At 36.7% G+C, this 16,223-nt stretch overlaps 1 protein-coding gene across 3 annotated transcripts in view; it reads right to left on the bottom strand.

The window, feature by feature from the left end:
- Nucleotides 1-16,223, bottom strand: part of GABRA1 (gamma-aminobutyric acid type A receptor subunit alpha1) — a 59,790-nt gene that overhangs the window by 30,247 nt on the left and 13,320 nt on the right. For all 3 annotated transcript variants that reach the window (XM_030841204.2, XM_030841205.2, XM_060296571.1), the window contains 2 exons: nt 10,523-10,590; nt 2,998-3,218 (listed from right to left, as the gene is read on the bottom strand). In XM_030841204.2, coding sequence (XP_030697064.2) covers nt 2,998-3,218; nt 10,523-10,590 — 289 coding nt within the window. The remainder of the gene's footprint in view (nt 1-2,997; nt 3,219-10,522; nt 10,591-16,223) is intronic.

Raw genomic sequence — 16,223 nt, 5'->3', positions numbered from 1 at the left:
GATTAAGGGAAATATGGGATACAAACAAAAGTCCTATAGATTAGATACTTTCTGATAAATACAAGTGGGATGTTATTAACTATAGCAAATATATTAAGAAAGCAGGAGAGACAAACACAAATGGCAATGCTATACCGAACTGTTAATAATCAAACGATCTAAAAAGAATTATTGGACTTCCCTGGTGGCTCAGTGGTTAAGAATCCACCTGCCAGTGCAGGGGACATAGGTTCGAGCCCTGGTCTGGGAAGATCCCACATGCCGCGGAGCAACTAAGCCTGTGCACCACAACTACTGAGCCTGCGCTCTAGAGCCCACGAGCCACAACTATGGAGCCCATGAGCCACAACTACTGAAGCCCACGCGCCTAGAGCCCATGCTCCACAACAAAGACAAGCCACCACAATGAGAAGCCTGAGCACCACAACGAAGAGTAGCCCCTGCTCACCGCGACTAGAGAAAGGCTGTGCGCAGCAACGAAGACCCAATGCAGCCAAAAATAAATAAATAAAATTTAAAAAATAAAATAAAAAATATAAAGAATTATTTACAACAATGACTGGATTCTATCCATTTTTTTGTCTGTTTTGAGAAAATAGGTGACACCTGATTTTGTATGATGGGCCAAAGATTACCAAAGATTACCAAAAGATAATTACCAAAGATTACCAAAGTTTTCCAAAATAGGCATCATCAACTAATCCACCTACCAGAGCAAATCCTTTGAGAATAAAATGGGATGTAAGCAAATAAATACTTGCAATAATACTAATTCATCCTTGGTTGAGAAGACATGGATAACAAGGAAGAGAGGCAAATTTCTCCATTCCTAAGTGCATCTCTCCCCACCCCCTTCCCTAATATAGCACCAAATGCATAAGACAACAAAGGAATAGGTGAGGGAGGAACTGTCCTCAGGTTCTGTGAAGCTGACATTCACTTAAAGTCTCCTTTATAAGTGATTTCACTATATTCCAACCATTTAGTTTTACCTACAAATCTACTGCCTAATTGAAGCCAGTACTCTGCTGAGCTTCTTTTTAGTCCCTATGTTATGGGAATGTGAATGTGAATTCTATTTATGTTTTAAAAAGGGTAGTCAAGAAAGGAATTCACTGAAATATATTTGATGTCATTTGGTGGAACTATGGAAAATTTACACCCAAATTCCTCACATAATTTTCAGGAGATATATTTACCCATATTATTAAGTAACTCTAATGTGGCAAGATGGCTTTATAACAAGTAAAATCATGAAGTGATTACAATATTAATTAAAGTAAATATGAAATGTGTAAATTAATGATTACACTCTTATACTTAAGTCAAACTATTCAGGGAAGTGGTAACACATTAGCAAAGGTGATGAGAAATTTAGGAGAAGGGGGATATAGGTTAGTTACTGAGAAAGAATATTACACAAATCAGGAACTATTAACTGATAAACTGTTCAGTATACACAAATCCCTCCTTAGATAATTAGCAGCTGGCAGGAAAGGATACTAGATTTAGGCTCAAAAACAAGTGTAGGGTATTTTACAAGGGGAGAATATTTCAAATTTCAAATATAAATAGATCCTGCTTAGATGATCTGGAAAGTTCTCAACACATCTGTCCACTGATCCTCTACTTTCTCTCTTTTCTGGAATTTTCATTCTTTCAGTCCTATTACACTTTTACTAGTTGAGTCCAACATCTATCTAAAGTGGCTCTTAAAGCAGTTTTTCTTTCATTTGGGTATAAAAAGCTAGGAATTCTGGCAGCTTTCTCCAAAGTCAAAATATCACTCTACTCCCACTCGAAACACAATCCGCCAAGTCTAGGGGTTGCCTTTATTACCTTTTCATACCAAAGGAATAATTGGATGGTCTAAATTACCAAGTGCTGGCCAGATCTATAAAAACAACATTCCAACAAGTCATCTGGATATGAAAAAACTGCATCTCTTCAGAATGAGTCCTAGATAATTTTTTTAATATTTTATTTATTTATGTATTTATTTTATATTTTGGCTGTGTCAGGTCTTAGTTGTGGTACACAGCATCTTCATTGCGGCATGTGGGATCTTTCGCTGCAGTTCGTGGGCTTCTCTCTAGTTGTGGCGTGCGGGCTTTGTAGTTTGCGACACACAGGCTCTCTAGCTGAGGTGTGCGAGCTCAGTAGTTGTGGCGCACTGGTTTAGTGGTCCCGCAGCATGTGCAATGTTAGTTCTCCGACCAGGGATTGAACCCATGTCCCCTGCATTGGAAGGTGGATTCTCTACCACTGGACCACCAGAGAAGTCGCAAGTCCTGGATAATTCTTAATTTCTCATAAAATAGGAATGTTTTTAAACAACTTTTTTTCTAAAAATATTCAAACCTTTATTCAATTCATGTTTCTTTCATTCATCCATAAATGAATGATTGGTATCCAGATTCTGGGCTTACAGTAATCTCAAAATGGGGAAAATGTTTATGGAGCAAAAATATATATGTAGTCTTCAGTTTAAGCAAAATTAAGAATATTTATATTCTCAGTCTAATTAACATCATTGTGAATTAATATACTTCTTCAAAATGTATACTTCCACATGAATTTATATATAAAAATTTTGAACTTTTTCTATTTTCTGGTTTTTTTCTCCTTTTTAAATAGAAATATTTTCAGATATATACCATGAGATAACTTCTAGAAATTTAATCTAGACCTTACTGGAATGCAGGAATCCACGAGGATAATAGTAGGGAGAAGTCCTCTATTGAATTAGAACATATATATATTGCATTACTTATACATTGTAATTTTTTTTTATTTTGTCTAATCATTTTACTTAACGCTTTAATACTTGCATAATATTTCAGCCAGTTTAGTTTTCATAGTAGAATAATTATTAAAGTTAAAAACAGGGAAAACAGGAAACCAGATGCTCTACAATGGCCCATCAGCGTGTTGACTGCCTACACATGAAAGAGAAGGTCTAGAAAAACTCACGAACGGAAACACAGTCATCCTTACCTCATGGTGTACAACAAGGTCCCATCCTCTGTGATCCGTAGGAGCTTGTTGGGCATGGTCATGTTGTGCGCCACTGATTTCTTTCCATTGTGGAAAAAGGTATCCGGAGTCCAGATTTTACTTGCCATTAGGTTATTTAACCGGAGTACCGTCATGGGTCCTTTAAATTTTAACCTTTCATCCTTCCAGCTTTGACGGAAGAATACATCTATTGTATATTCCTAGGTAATTTTGGAAAATGGCAAAGAGTTCACTGTGCTGTATTTTGCAATGCAAATGGCTTACACAGACGATGCATAATTTTTGCAACTTTAGAAGCAAAATATGACCTAGATGATATTCCTAGAAGTAAACTTGTGGTGGCCTGTACATATTGGTATCAGGTGAATCGTTGGTTGACATAATCACTTGAAAAATATCTAAATGCCTGAATTACTTTTTGGTGAGAAAACTTCTGCTGAGTATCTCCTCAGACATGTGAAAGGAAACTAGCACCCTATTCCCACCACCACCTGCACCACAGCAGTACTCGAAGAGATAGAATATATTGCAAGTGAAAACAAAACTCATGTTACAGATTATTACATACAGGAAAATGTTTAAGTTAGGCAATCCTAGTTATAAAAATAAAGCATTTGTGGGGCCCTCTTATGGTTTCTGAAAACCCCACACCCAGTCCCAAGACATCCTTGGTGCTAATGTGAATGTGATAATCCCATCTTCTTTTTGGCTAAGTGAACATTTTTTTTCCACAAATAATGTATATAGATTTTCAGTTCTACACAGTGAAGAAGATTATGAAAATAAGAAATTGTTTCAGGTAATTTGCATACTTTCCAAGAAAAAAAGAAAAGAATGCAGAATATGCAGGTGTGTGTGAGTGTGTGCTTGTGAGTATATATATGTGTGTGTATGAGACACAGGAGAAATGTGTGAAGCTCATCATCATTCACAGCCAGGGAATCTATTTATTTGAATAAGCACAGCATTCCTCATGGCAATACCCAGAGACAAACATCTGCTAATCTGAAAACAAGCAATGTGATTTACCAGCTCCTAAAATTGAAAGGGGTAATAATATCCATCTTCTTTGCAGGACTTGCTACACTGACACTAAAATTGGAAGTCAATGGTTTGAAATAAAGATTACCACATTCTCCATTAATCTTAGAATGCTCCAAACTGGAAGGAAGACTAACTTGAAAACATCATGCTCTGTTTTCTTAATCCCCTAAACCCTGATGCATCAGAAAGCTGTTTTTTAAAATCTTTTATACGTATCGTCTTTAGCACATGCACAATAGTGTCTGTGTTCAGGCTTTTTGTGCATGAATTTTACGACCTGTCTCTTTCCCGGGGTTAATGCAAGTTTGGGTAAAGACTGAATGAAGATTTTCAAAGCACACATTTGACATTGCTGAGCCCTTACTGATCAGGTAACTAAGAATCATTATTGGTTAGTCTATAATGTACGAGGCATAGTGGTAAGTGCGATTGAGATAGAAAAAAATAAAAAGGTGTAACAGGACACCAGTCTATCTTTGCAGGCAGGAGAAGTTACTTTGTTTGTTTGCTCTGTCTGGAAGTGTCAGATGAGAGGCACTGGGATACCTGGCATAGGAATTTACTTAGACACATTTATTAAGCATCTGTTAAATTCGACAGAGGGAGAAACTGTTTGGACTTGGAAGCTATAGGAAAAACTTGTGGAGGAGTAAACTGGTTTAGAATAGTATTTTTCTTGAGGAGAGAAATGAGGGGGGTGCCTGTGGATTATATCAGGAAAAGATCCAGAGTAGCAGTGCTTGCTAGGGAAGCAGAGCGTATGGGTTTACTCTGGGCTGTGCATGTTCTCTTCTCTGGACAATAGACAAGCTTCTGAGATAGGGCTATGATAATGATGCTATTTCTACTACTCAGGAATCAGCGCTCTATAGTTTATGCAACTGAACAACTTTAGCCTGGTCAGCAGTGGAGGCAACAGTCTCTCGTAAACCAAGGTTCCAAGGATGTCTAAACTGACCATATCCCCATGAATCTGAAACATTTGTTCACTTGTTGCTTGCTCCAAGGAGATTTTTGAATCTAAAATAAATGTTACATATAAAATAAACTTAAACTATATTTATCATCAAGCGTTTGACAAGATATATCCCAAAGGCAAAGATTCCAAAAAATTATGTCAAAACTTGCCAAGGTCCTAAGGTTTACAATTTTATCATATTTACGGCTAGCTTTATTTACCTGTGATAATGGTGGACAATGAAATCCCCAAATTCATTTAAGATACTCTCTTTTCGAATACCTAGTTACACAAGCATGCGTGTGCACACACACACACACAGACACACACACACACACACACACGCAAGTACAAGGGGCAAAATTAACTGGATTAGCTTTCATTTCCATGATTTCCTCTGTTAGAAGTGGAAATGAAAACTGATATAAAGCAGTTGATCATGATCACCTCTTGCCTAAAAAAGAGTGTATTTGGTCTCCCATATCCTGAGAATGGCCCCTGCAATATTGCCATGGTAGCAGCATGCAGCTCCCAGCAGCTACTTGTATAGTGTGACCTCTCCCCATGGTTGAAATTCATTAGACCAAGCTGGGCCAGAGCCCCTTCTTTAGGAAGTTGGAACAAGAAGGAGAGGGTAGAGCCAGAGCATAATGGTTACACATGTAAATTCTAAGTCTGCTAACTAGAACTGAATCGTCCCTCTGCCAGATGAACGGCCTTAGGTCATTTTCTTATTTTCTCTAATGCCCTAGTTGCCAATTTATAAAGTGGGGATCATGGAAATACTTATTTCACTTTGCTGTTGTGAGAAGTGTCAACACAAGTGAACAGCTTACAAGAATGTCTAGAGCAGCGGTCTCCAACCTTTTTGGCACCCAGGGGCCGGTTTCGTGGAAGACGATGTTTCCATGGACCGGGGCGGTGGGCAGAGGGGTTGGTTCAGGAGGTAATGCGAGTGATGGTTCAGGCGAGAATGGGAGCGATGCGGAGCGGCAGATGAAGCTCCGCTCGCTTGCCCGCTGCTCACCTATGCCGCTTGGTTTCTAACAGGCCACGGGCTGGTAGTGGTCCATGGCCCGGGGGTTGGGGACCCCTAGTCTAGAACACAGAAGTTCTCAGTAAACATTAAAAGTTATTGTCTCTCTCTCTCTTTTTTTTTAATCAACACAAATTTATATTAGATTTCTAGGTAGCTGGGAATGGAAAAAGTGCAATTTCTTTGGAAGGGTGGTAGGACAGAAAACCTGAAGAAAGTGAGAAAGTGGTCATAACTAAGCAAAACAAAAAAAGGAGGCAAAACAGAAGACTCCACAGAAAAGTGCCTGAACAAATAAGAAGCTCTGGTGAACACTTTGTTCAGGGTTCAGTGTTCTAGCCCACACCACTTGAGTGAAAATTCTCTCCAAGTTACCCTGTTGAATAGAGTAGGACCCTAGAGAATATGAGCCTTTTTCTGAAGACTGGGACAAAACATCCATTATATTCCTAAATAAATATTGTACTGTAGCATTCCCACTTGCACCGTTTATTACTGTCTGTGTGTGCTTTGATTTAATACATTTTAAGCGCTATGGAAAACAGGGTTGTATGATTGTGCTGCCTGGATATTTCTGTCAGAACCTAGTGCCCTGGGAATGTGAGGTTTGATTGCCAATTAATGGTTTTTAAAATAAAGTTAAGGAGTTGTCCTAATTTTGTTTTCTATTCCAGATGAAGTCAAATGCCTTGGGAGCTATGGAGTCTCTAAGGACGGACAGGCTGAGTTCAAGTTGCTACCTAGCTGGGTCACTTTTCTCCTCTGGAAAATGTGGGTAATAATAACACTTAGCTAAAATGTGGGCAGGAGGATTAGAAGAAATATGATCTATAAAACCCTTAGCACAGTGCCTAACATATTGTAGCATTCAATCGTGTTGAATGTTGTTATGGTTATTATTATTAATTAGATATTTTATCAGCGCTCAGTTTAAAAACTACATTTCATGTCTTGAAAAATAGCTTTGTCATTCTGCCTTTTAATTTTGATAGCCTCTAAATCATACTGCTCTTTCTTACGGATAATTCCCCAGTAATGTAGTTTAAATGATTAATCTCAAAGTGGTAAGGTACAGTTTCTGCTTGTCACTTAGGAAACCGGTTGCAGGCCTATGGCTAATTTGATCCCTTGATAGAACAATTCAGATATTGTCTTGTTCAAGAGTTTTAGGCAAAACGGTATCACTGGTTTAGACTCCGTTCCCTTCTTCCTACCTGATATTTGATCAAAGGCCATAAATAAAAAGTGATTCATGATAATGTTAGGGTTAATGGTGTATCCAAAATCCTAGAGTGCATCTTTTGTCTAAGACAAAAGACATCATTGGTTCCTAAGATCATACTTAATCTGAACCAATAACTCAAAGGTATACCAAATATTTTTAAGAGAAAACTTTTTGATTGCATATGGCTTTATTTGGGCACTGTCCCTAACAACTTCTATCGAGCATCTACTCTTTGTGAGACATCATGCTAGGTGCCAGAGATAGAGAGAGAAAAGTTATTTATTATTATTATTAGGAGTAATATCATTATCAGTATGTGCTCTTTGTAATGCTTCATCCCCTCTCTTAGTGTTTCCATCTATGAGAAGAGAGCTTCACCAGTGTAAAACTTCTGAAAGTTCTCCTTTATCTCACACTCTTCTATTTGGGGAGGGGAGAGAGGAGGAATAGTTTAATTCGACAGGAGAATTTGCAAGGAGAAATCAATCTTGCCTATCTCAGCCTCTTCCTCTTGTCTTCTGCATTTTGGATGCTGGCTGTCCATTAGACTCACAAATGCAGCTGTGTTCCTCTATGCTAGAAGTTTTACACGGACAGTCTACACCCTCGCAGAGGGAAACCAACTCTGCCTGCTGATGGGGTGGGTTAATCTGACTGGTTGTTTACTCTCTGGAAACTCACTTGTCTGCAGATATAAGCCACCTTTTGCAATACCATCATTATTAGTAATAAAGATGATATTCTCATTTTCCATATCCCTTACACTGCAGCCTTATTTCTCAAAAGGCTCAAGATTCAGGTAAGAAAGAGGGTGTTATTTACTGAGTTTCAGAAGACCTTAATTTTTAAAAGATAATATAGACTCCTCAGCCTTTCACCAAATAAGTAGAAATTCAACAGTTACTGTAAAACAGCAATGCACTGTTACTGTGAGGGATGCAAAACAAGAGTGCCTTTATGTTTTTTGGCGTCACTTTAGGAAAATAAGATATTTATGTAAGATAAATAACTTTACAAAGCAGTGTGCAAAAGCTAAATTGTACCTTACAGTCAATAAATGTGATTATAATGCAGAAAGGAAAAGTTAACTTGTTATTGGATTAATTAAAAAAAGAAGTTTTCATCAAGCATTTGGGTCCTGATTAGGGCTTTTGTGGAAATACAGAATTTAGATGGGTGGAGAGTAGAGGAAATTTCCACAAAGAGTGCATGGCTTGATAAAGGGTTCAGAGGCAAAATAATAATAGCTACCATTTATTGAGCACCATCAATAGACCATTATTTACATATCTCATTTAAAATTCCTAACAGTCTTACAAGGATAGGTAATTATAATAATATACTCACTTTAGAGACTTTGAGCCTTACAGCCTTAACTGATTTGCCCAAGGTCATGCTGCTGTTAGTGAGGAATTTGAATTCAGCCAGCCTGAATCCTAGAGCCAGTCCTGCTAACCCCCAGTGTTATGCCTCACAGAAAGTAGTACTAACGTGAATGACTAAATAGTAAATATTGGGATCAAGTGAGGTCTAGTGGTAAATCGTGTATGGATTGTATGGGATACAGGCAGAGGAGTTTAAATTTGACCTTAAACTTGACTAGGATCTATTAAATGTTCCTGATTAGAAAAGTAGCATGAGAGAATAGGGTGGTGGGAAGACTGAGTTCCAATATGGGAGAATCACAGTAGGTACTCAGACCGCAATCAATTTAGCAAAAATAATTGTATCACACAGTATTTCAATAAAGTGGTCTACGGACTGACCACAATGACAAAATGAATTGCCAGAGGAATAAATCCACAATTATGGCTAACTTTTATATTTCTATTTCTTACATAGTAATAATGGCTGACATTTGTTGAGTGCTCATGATACGCCAATGATTTTTAAGTGCTTTTCATGTATTAATTTGTTTAATACTTGTGATAACCCTATGAAGTATTATTATTATTACTCCCATTTTACACATGAAGAAACTGAGGCAGAGACATATTAAGCAACTTCCCCAAGGATACACTCTTATAAATGGAGGAGCTGGGATTATAGACCCAGGCATTCTGGTTCAGAGATCTGTATTCTTACCTAGCACTCTGCTGTCTCTCATATGCTCCACTGACTCTAATTTGTACAGTTGGTGCATTTCATAACCTCTCTTAGGCATAAAGTATCTAATTATCCTAAGCCAGCATTTCCCAATGTATGCCTCACAGAATGTCAACAAGTATCACTTGAAGAAAAGGGGTTTGGACAAATATGATTGGAACACACTAGATTAAATGCAGTTAAACAGTTTACCTTACCTCAGGACTGGTCAGAGCTTTAACCCTGCCAAGCTGGGTGCCCTGTGAATTTCCACACTTTGGGAAATGCTGGTCTAAATGGATATTTTCTGTAACTTTTATTCTGAATCTTCTGAGTTACTATGAAACCAGAAGACTTTAATGTTAAGGTGGTATCAACAAAAAGGCATTTCAAAAATAGTATTTAATTAATATATCTTCAAAATATCCATAACGATGAATCTTCATGGCCTCTTTATGATTTTTTGCTTATACAGGAGCTTGGCTGTTATGAGTTCAGAAATATTATACAATATCTGCAGAGCTCTACGGATTTACCAGCTCCCACCAGATAGAAGAGAAACTCATGTTAGTTCATTTGGGTTGGGAAAAGAGAGAACAGGTATGTATTCATTTTATTCTCACTCTTGGTAATAATTTAACGATTGCCTTTTGCAATGAAGCTGAACCTTTCCCACAGGTGTTATTTCATTCTCTGTCTAATTCTGGTCAAGTATTCACTCAGCTTTTAAACACATTTCTCCTTTTTAACCAAAAATAATTCAGCAATTGCAGTGTTTATGGCTGTTTTATAATAGCACTGGCTATCCAGAAACCTAGCATTCTTCAATCAGTATGTCCTCCTAACTAAAATATAAGGTAATTCACAGTACTTGTCTCGCAGAACATAAACCAAGGCAAAGGAATAATTTCAGGGATGGAACAAAAGAAGACTGCAGTGGTTGATAACCATAAATAGGACTGGTCTGGAAAGTAAATGGGTATTTTCTACTACATAAATATTATATGTATTACATATTACATATTATGCATACAGAGAGACACGAAGATATAGCCAAGGCATCGCGAGCTGCTTCCTAAATACCTAATCTATATTTTTTCTTTCAAAAGTTAAATTTAGAAAATACCCCAGGAAAACCAAAAATGCAGTCACTTACCATATCATGGTCTGAAACAGGTCCGAAACTGGTGACGAAGATGTCAGTCTTCACTTCAGTTACACGCTCTGATGAAGCAAGAAATTGGGACAGTGAATGTCTATCAACAGCCCTTATTAGGTCTCACCACCACAAACTCACACCCAAATGGGAAATTTATAGGCTTTGATTAGCAATTTCTAAAACTGGTCCACTGTGTAGTCCTGGTAATTTACTGCTTACACATGAAATTTCACAGTGAATATCTTTCAGTGGAAAAACGGAGCCTAAATATGCCACTTTGGGAGATAGATTTTATGGAGATGTCAGATGATGCTTAATGAATTCTTTAAGAATGGACACACTTTCCTGAGTGATACCAAGCCATTTCATATTATAATAAAAATATGTTAGCATATGGATATGGTTTGAGCTTAAACAGTCTTATACAGCTCGTCAGATGCTCCAGGTACTTAGGCTACTCTTGGGAAGTATATAGTGTACTGTAGTGAGCTTTATTAACTGTCTAAGGACTCAAGGGTATGTTTTATAAATGATTGCTTTCTGGCACTAAATCATAAGTTAATTATCCAAATTACCCCTGGGAAAAAAAATCTGACAACCTATATAAGTTTCTTCAGTTTTGAGGATAAGAAGAACATATGACAGTACAGCAAAAGTTCATTTAATAGATTCCATTTCAAGCTCAATGTGATTTTATGTTATTGGTCTCTGAGGCATATATTTCAACCAATAAAACATATGTATTATAGTTTGGTGACAACTCAACACAGATATTTTCAAGGAAATACAGTCACTCACCAAAAAAAAAAAAAAAAAAAAAAAAGAGAGAGAAATATTGCCTGTATAAAAGGAAACAGTTTGTTAAGAGGTGAAAATGAAAAAAGATGACTCTGTTATTTTCAACTTTAGCTCTGAGAAATAACAGTCCAGTATTTTAAGCAATTCATTTCATTTATCAGGACATTTGTATCTTTGGTGTAGGACATTAAAAAGGTGATCCAATACATGCAATAAGAATTCTTTTGAAAATCAAAAATTTTATCCGTTAGCAATTCACTTGTAAACAGGTAATACTTTCAGTATAAATTTGGCTCAACAAATGATATAATAATTTTGAGGTGGAGAGAGTCGCCTCAATAACCAATCTAATATTTTTAGGCCATTTCCCCCCCAACAATTTGACTGGCCCCAAAATGCTTAAATGAGCCCCCTGACATAAGAGTTATGTGGGGTACACTGTTTAACGCTTCAAAATAGAGGAGGTAGTTTGAGACAAAGAGAATAGAGATGTGTTTTTAGAACTCATTTCCAACCTCAGCTTTAACATCCAACATCCTGCCACAACTGCGTCGCTTAAGAAGAGCAGCTGTCAGCAATAAGTCTCAGCTGTATTAACCACTTGCCTCTCATACCAGTACCCCTTCTCACCCCTTCCAGCAGCCACTTCTGCAATGTATACGTCTCTCTATTGCACACTCTCTTTCCATATATATATATATATATATATATATATTTTTTACTAGACTGATTCTTTTCTTTTTTTGTTGTTTTTGTTTTTTTTGCGGTACGCGGGCCTCTCACTGTTGCAGCCTCTCCCATTGCGGAGCACAGGCTCCGGACGCGCAGGCTCCGCAGCCATGGCTCACGGGCCTAGCCGCTCCGCGGCATGTGGGATCTTCCCGGACCGGGGCACGAACCCGTGTCCCCTGCATTGGCAGGCGGACTCTCAACCACTGCGCCACCAAGGAAGCCCTGATTCTTTTCTTAGTTTAAATATCTGCTATTTCTTATGACTCCATCAAGAGCTCATACTTTATTAGAATGTCAGGAATGACCTTCAATTAAATACCATAATGAAAAGAAAATACATGCTATCTAGTCACAAAAGCTAGAATCTGTCTTATTAATTGAGCTCACTTTCATCTTTCTCTTTCAAGATTTCCCCTTCTAGATCAAGCAAAAAACCTCATTTTGTTCCCAAGTTTGAGTTTTGGTTCTCTCCAGATTATAAACTATAAGATTTATGGTGAATATCTTACAGATTTGAGTGACACTTATGGAATTAAAATTATGTCCTTTCTTTCATTTTTATTTTTACAGCAGAGATCTGTCATTAAATGCATAATCATTTGGGAAATATATACGAATCTCAGTTTGCACACTTGCAAGTGCTTGGTGGTGTGGGATGGTTCTCTTGGACTCCTTTATCACTATTATCCATTTCGGGGGTGTGAGGAGGGTATAATTTCTACACTTTAAGGTAACTCCCCAAGGTAGCTAGCTTTACACAACTTGGCTTACCAGATATTTTAGGGGCAACCAATCTTTTCTTTTTTTTTTTTTTAAATGCTGGAGAGGGTGTGAAGAAAAGGGAACCCTCCTACACTGTCGGTGGGAATGTAAATTGGTACAGCCACTATGAGAACAGTATGGAGATTCCTTAAAAAAACTAAAAATAGAGCTACCATATGATCCAGCAAAGAAATCCATAATTCAAAAATATACATGCACCCCAATGTTCATAGCAGCACTATTTACAATAGCCAGGACATGGAAGCAACATAAATGTCCATTAGTAGAGGAATGGATAAAGAAGATGTGGTACATATATACAATGGAATATTACTCAGCCATGAAAAGAATGAAATAATGCCATTTGCAGCAACATGGATGGACCTACAGATTGTCATACTGAGTGAAGTAAGTCAGACAGAAAAAGACAAATACCATATATCACTTATATGTAGAATCTAAAAAATAGGATTCAAACAAACTTATTTACAAAACAGAAATAGAGTTACAGATGTAGAAAACAAACTTATGGTTACCAGGGGGTAAGGTGGGGGAGGGATAAATTGGGAGATTGTGATTGACACATACACACCACAAATCTGTTTTATCTAGCATGATAAAATGGTCTGAAGAAGTGAGCTATCCACTTGCCAAATATATGGACTATTTCCCTCTGCTGATTTTAGATTGTTAGCAGATGATTCCATCTTCAACTTGGGGGGTGTAAGATAATCAGAAGAGAACACTCACTTTCTATATTTTCCCTTCTAATATATTTCCCTTGTCACACATCCAAACAGTTTTCTTTGATTTGTCATCAGCTGTTAGTAAGTATGCAGTGGAGCAAGAAGTTTCCATTGCTGTAAAACTCTGCTTATTATGTATGCCTCCGAAAGATTTGTCTTGCACATTAGCATGCTAATGTCTCTAAGAAACCATGTTTTAAATAAAAACGTGGTCAACATCATCTACCTCTGTGTTTCCCAAACTTACTTGGGAATGCTACTCTAAAACATTACAAAAGCTTTAGGGTAAGCATGAGGCCCATATAACATATTATGTTGTTTATAAAAATTTTTTAAAGTTCATAGTATAAGTTTAAAAACTTCAGAAAAATATTTTAAAAAATTTAAATTCCCTGGAATACCACCTTCCACATAAATCCACTGTTAATATCTTGATGTATTCCCTTACATATTTTTTTCTATTCAAATATACACTTAATGATTATCCTCAAACCACATTCTCACTCAGTTGAGTACCATCTCAGAGACAAGGAATAGGATCCTTTGACCAAAGTGTGTCTTTCACTCCAGCTTACCAGGGAGTCCGTGAGTGGCATGTGAAGTCATTCTGCTTTAAGATAGAAAGTTTATAATCTGGAGTGCAAAGGTTCAAGACAGAAGGTTGTTGTGAATCAACTTCCGCCAAACTGTAAATAGAGGCATCGTTAACTTGCTTTTTTGACAAAGAAATGGTGGTTTGTAATCAAGTGCTCTTCAGGTGTACCAGGCTTAAATGGAAGATGAGCTCATACCTATGTGCTTTGGCTGAGAGCTAGGGCAACTGCTGAGGAACCTTATTTTTTCCCAATTCGAGAAAAACTTTGTCATCTCCCCCCCAACATGAAATCCCTGTTGTAGGGATATATATATATATATATATATATATATATATATATATATATATATATATATATATATAATTTATTATTTAAGGAACATTGAAACAGAATTTAAATCACGTGCTCTAATACTAGACTTTATTGACTTAGCGTTAGACTCTAAAGTGTTACTAGAAATACCTATAAAGTACTCAAGGCCTTTCTACGGGTCACATGAGGAAAAGTCAAAATATTTTTTTGCTTTGATATATTCTATTTAAGAGCATACAGCATGAGTCAGGAACTTCTGATGAAGTTCAGCTAGGAAGATTATACACCTAGCCAAAGTTAAACATGAATGAACCTCTTAGGTAATGAGGAAATTGTATGCAAGTGGAAATCAATTAAAATAACTCAGTTGGAAGAAATGTTCAGAGAGTAGATAATTCAGCAAATAATTTTTTTCAATCAAATATTTTCATCACAATAATCCTTCTCTGTCCAATGTAAAAAAATCAACAGATTCTTTCAAATTAGTATAACTGAATACACATGTTCAAGTTTTCAAAGGATAAAGATAGAATGGAATTATATAAAATGAGATTATGATGATGATGGTTGTTATTGCAGTGACTAAGAATATCTTAATATAGTACATCAATGTAAATGAAGTTTATGATGATAAATTAATTAAAATCAGTCTTTAAACAAGCACACTCTTCAAAGATATGTTTTACATACAACATATATATATAATTTATAAACATATATGAACACACACATATATGTACACAAACACACACATATATGTATACACATATATATACACACTATATTATATCCCTCTATAACAGCTAAACAGCAGTAAATCTGTTTTTTACTGGGGATTTCCTACAATGTTGATATCCTGCTGATAAGTTTTGAAGTAACAGATGTTTTGAAGTGATAATTCAAAAAGATGATTAGTGCTTGAGGCAGAAATGAGAAAAGCAGTGCAGTATAGTGAGTAATAAGCACATTGGATTAAGAGTCAAAACACTTGGATTTTAACTCTGATTTTCCTAGAGAACAAGCTGTGTGACTTTAGGTACAATCCTTTAATGTCCCTGAGACTGTTTTATCACTTCTTTAATGAAGAAATAATACCTGCACAGTCAACTCCATTGCATTAGAGTGAGGATCAAATAAGATTTTAATGCCGAAAACACTTTGAGATGTATTTACTGGGTACATTAATTTAGACAACGAATGTTTACTGAGCATTTTCTATGTGCCAGGAAGGCACCGTTCTAGGTAATAGTAATATCGATACATTGATGAGCAAAAGTGCAATTGCTCCTTTTCTTCTGTAGCATATCTCACAATCTTAGGTAAAACATATTTTAGGTAAATAGGTTAGAAACATAGATAGGTAGGTAGATAGATAGATAGGAAGAATTACATACGTAGTTGTGTATGAACACATATGCACAAATTATACTAGTTAATGTCATCATTATAAATGTTCTGAAAGAGTGTCTTTGAAGAGATGACATTTGAACTGCAACCTAAAAGGTGAGAAAAATTCAAGGATGAACAGAGACAGGGAAAGACATTTCAGGGAGAGGAAAGAATAAGGTGAAGAACTGAGGTGAGAATAGATGCGCTTGACTTAAGAAACAGAAAGTCCAGTACATCTGGAGCTTGGTGAAGCTGATGATCACGGTACAAGATGACACTCTAGAGGAAAGAGGGCCACACCTAAAGAGCTTCTTATAGAAGCAGCTGACCTTTGTTCTAATGCAATGTCTTTGGGTAATGAAG

Source organism: Globicephala melas, chromosome 3 (assembly GCF_963455315.2).
Source record: "Globicephala melas chromosome 3, mGloMel1.2, whole genome shotgun sequence".
NCBI classification, from domain to species: domain Eukaryota; kingdom Metazoa; phylum Chordata; class Mammalia; order Artiodactyla; family Delphinidae; genus Globicephala; species Globicephala melas.
The sequence above is the reverse complement of the archived record's forward strand: the minus strand, read 5'-3'. Positions and strand labels throughout refer to the sequence as shown.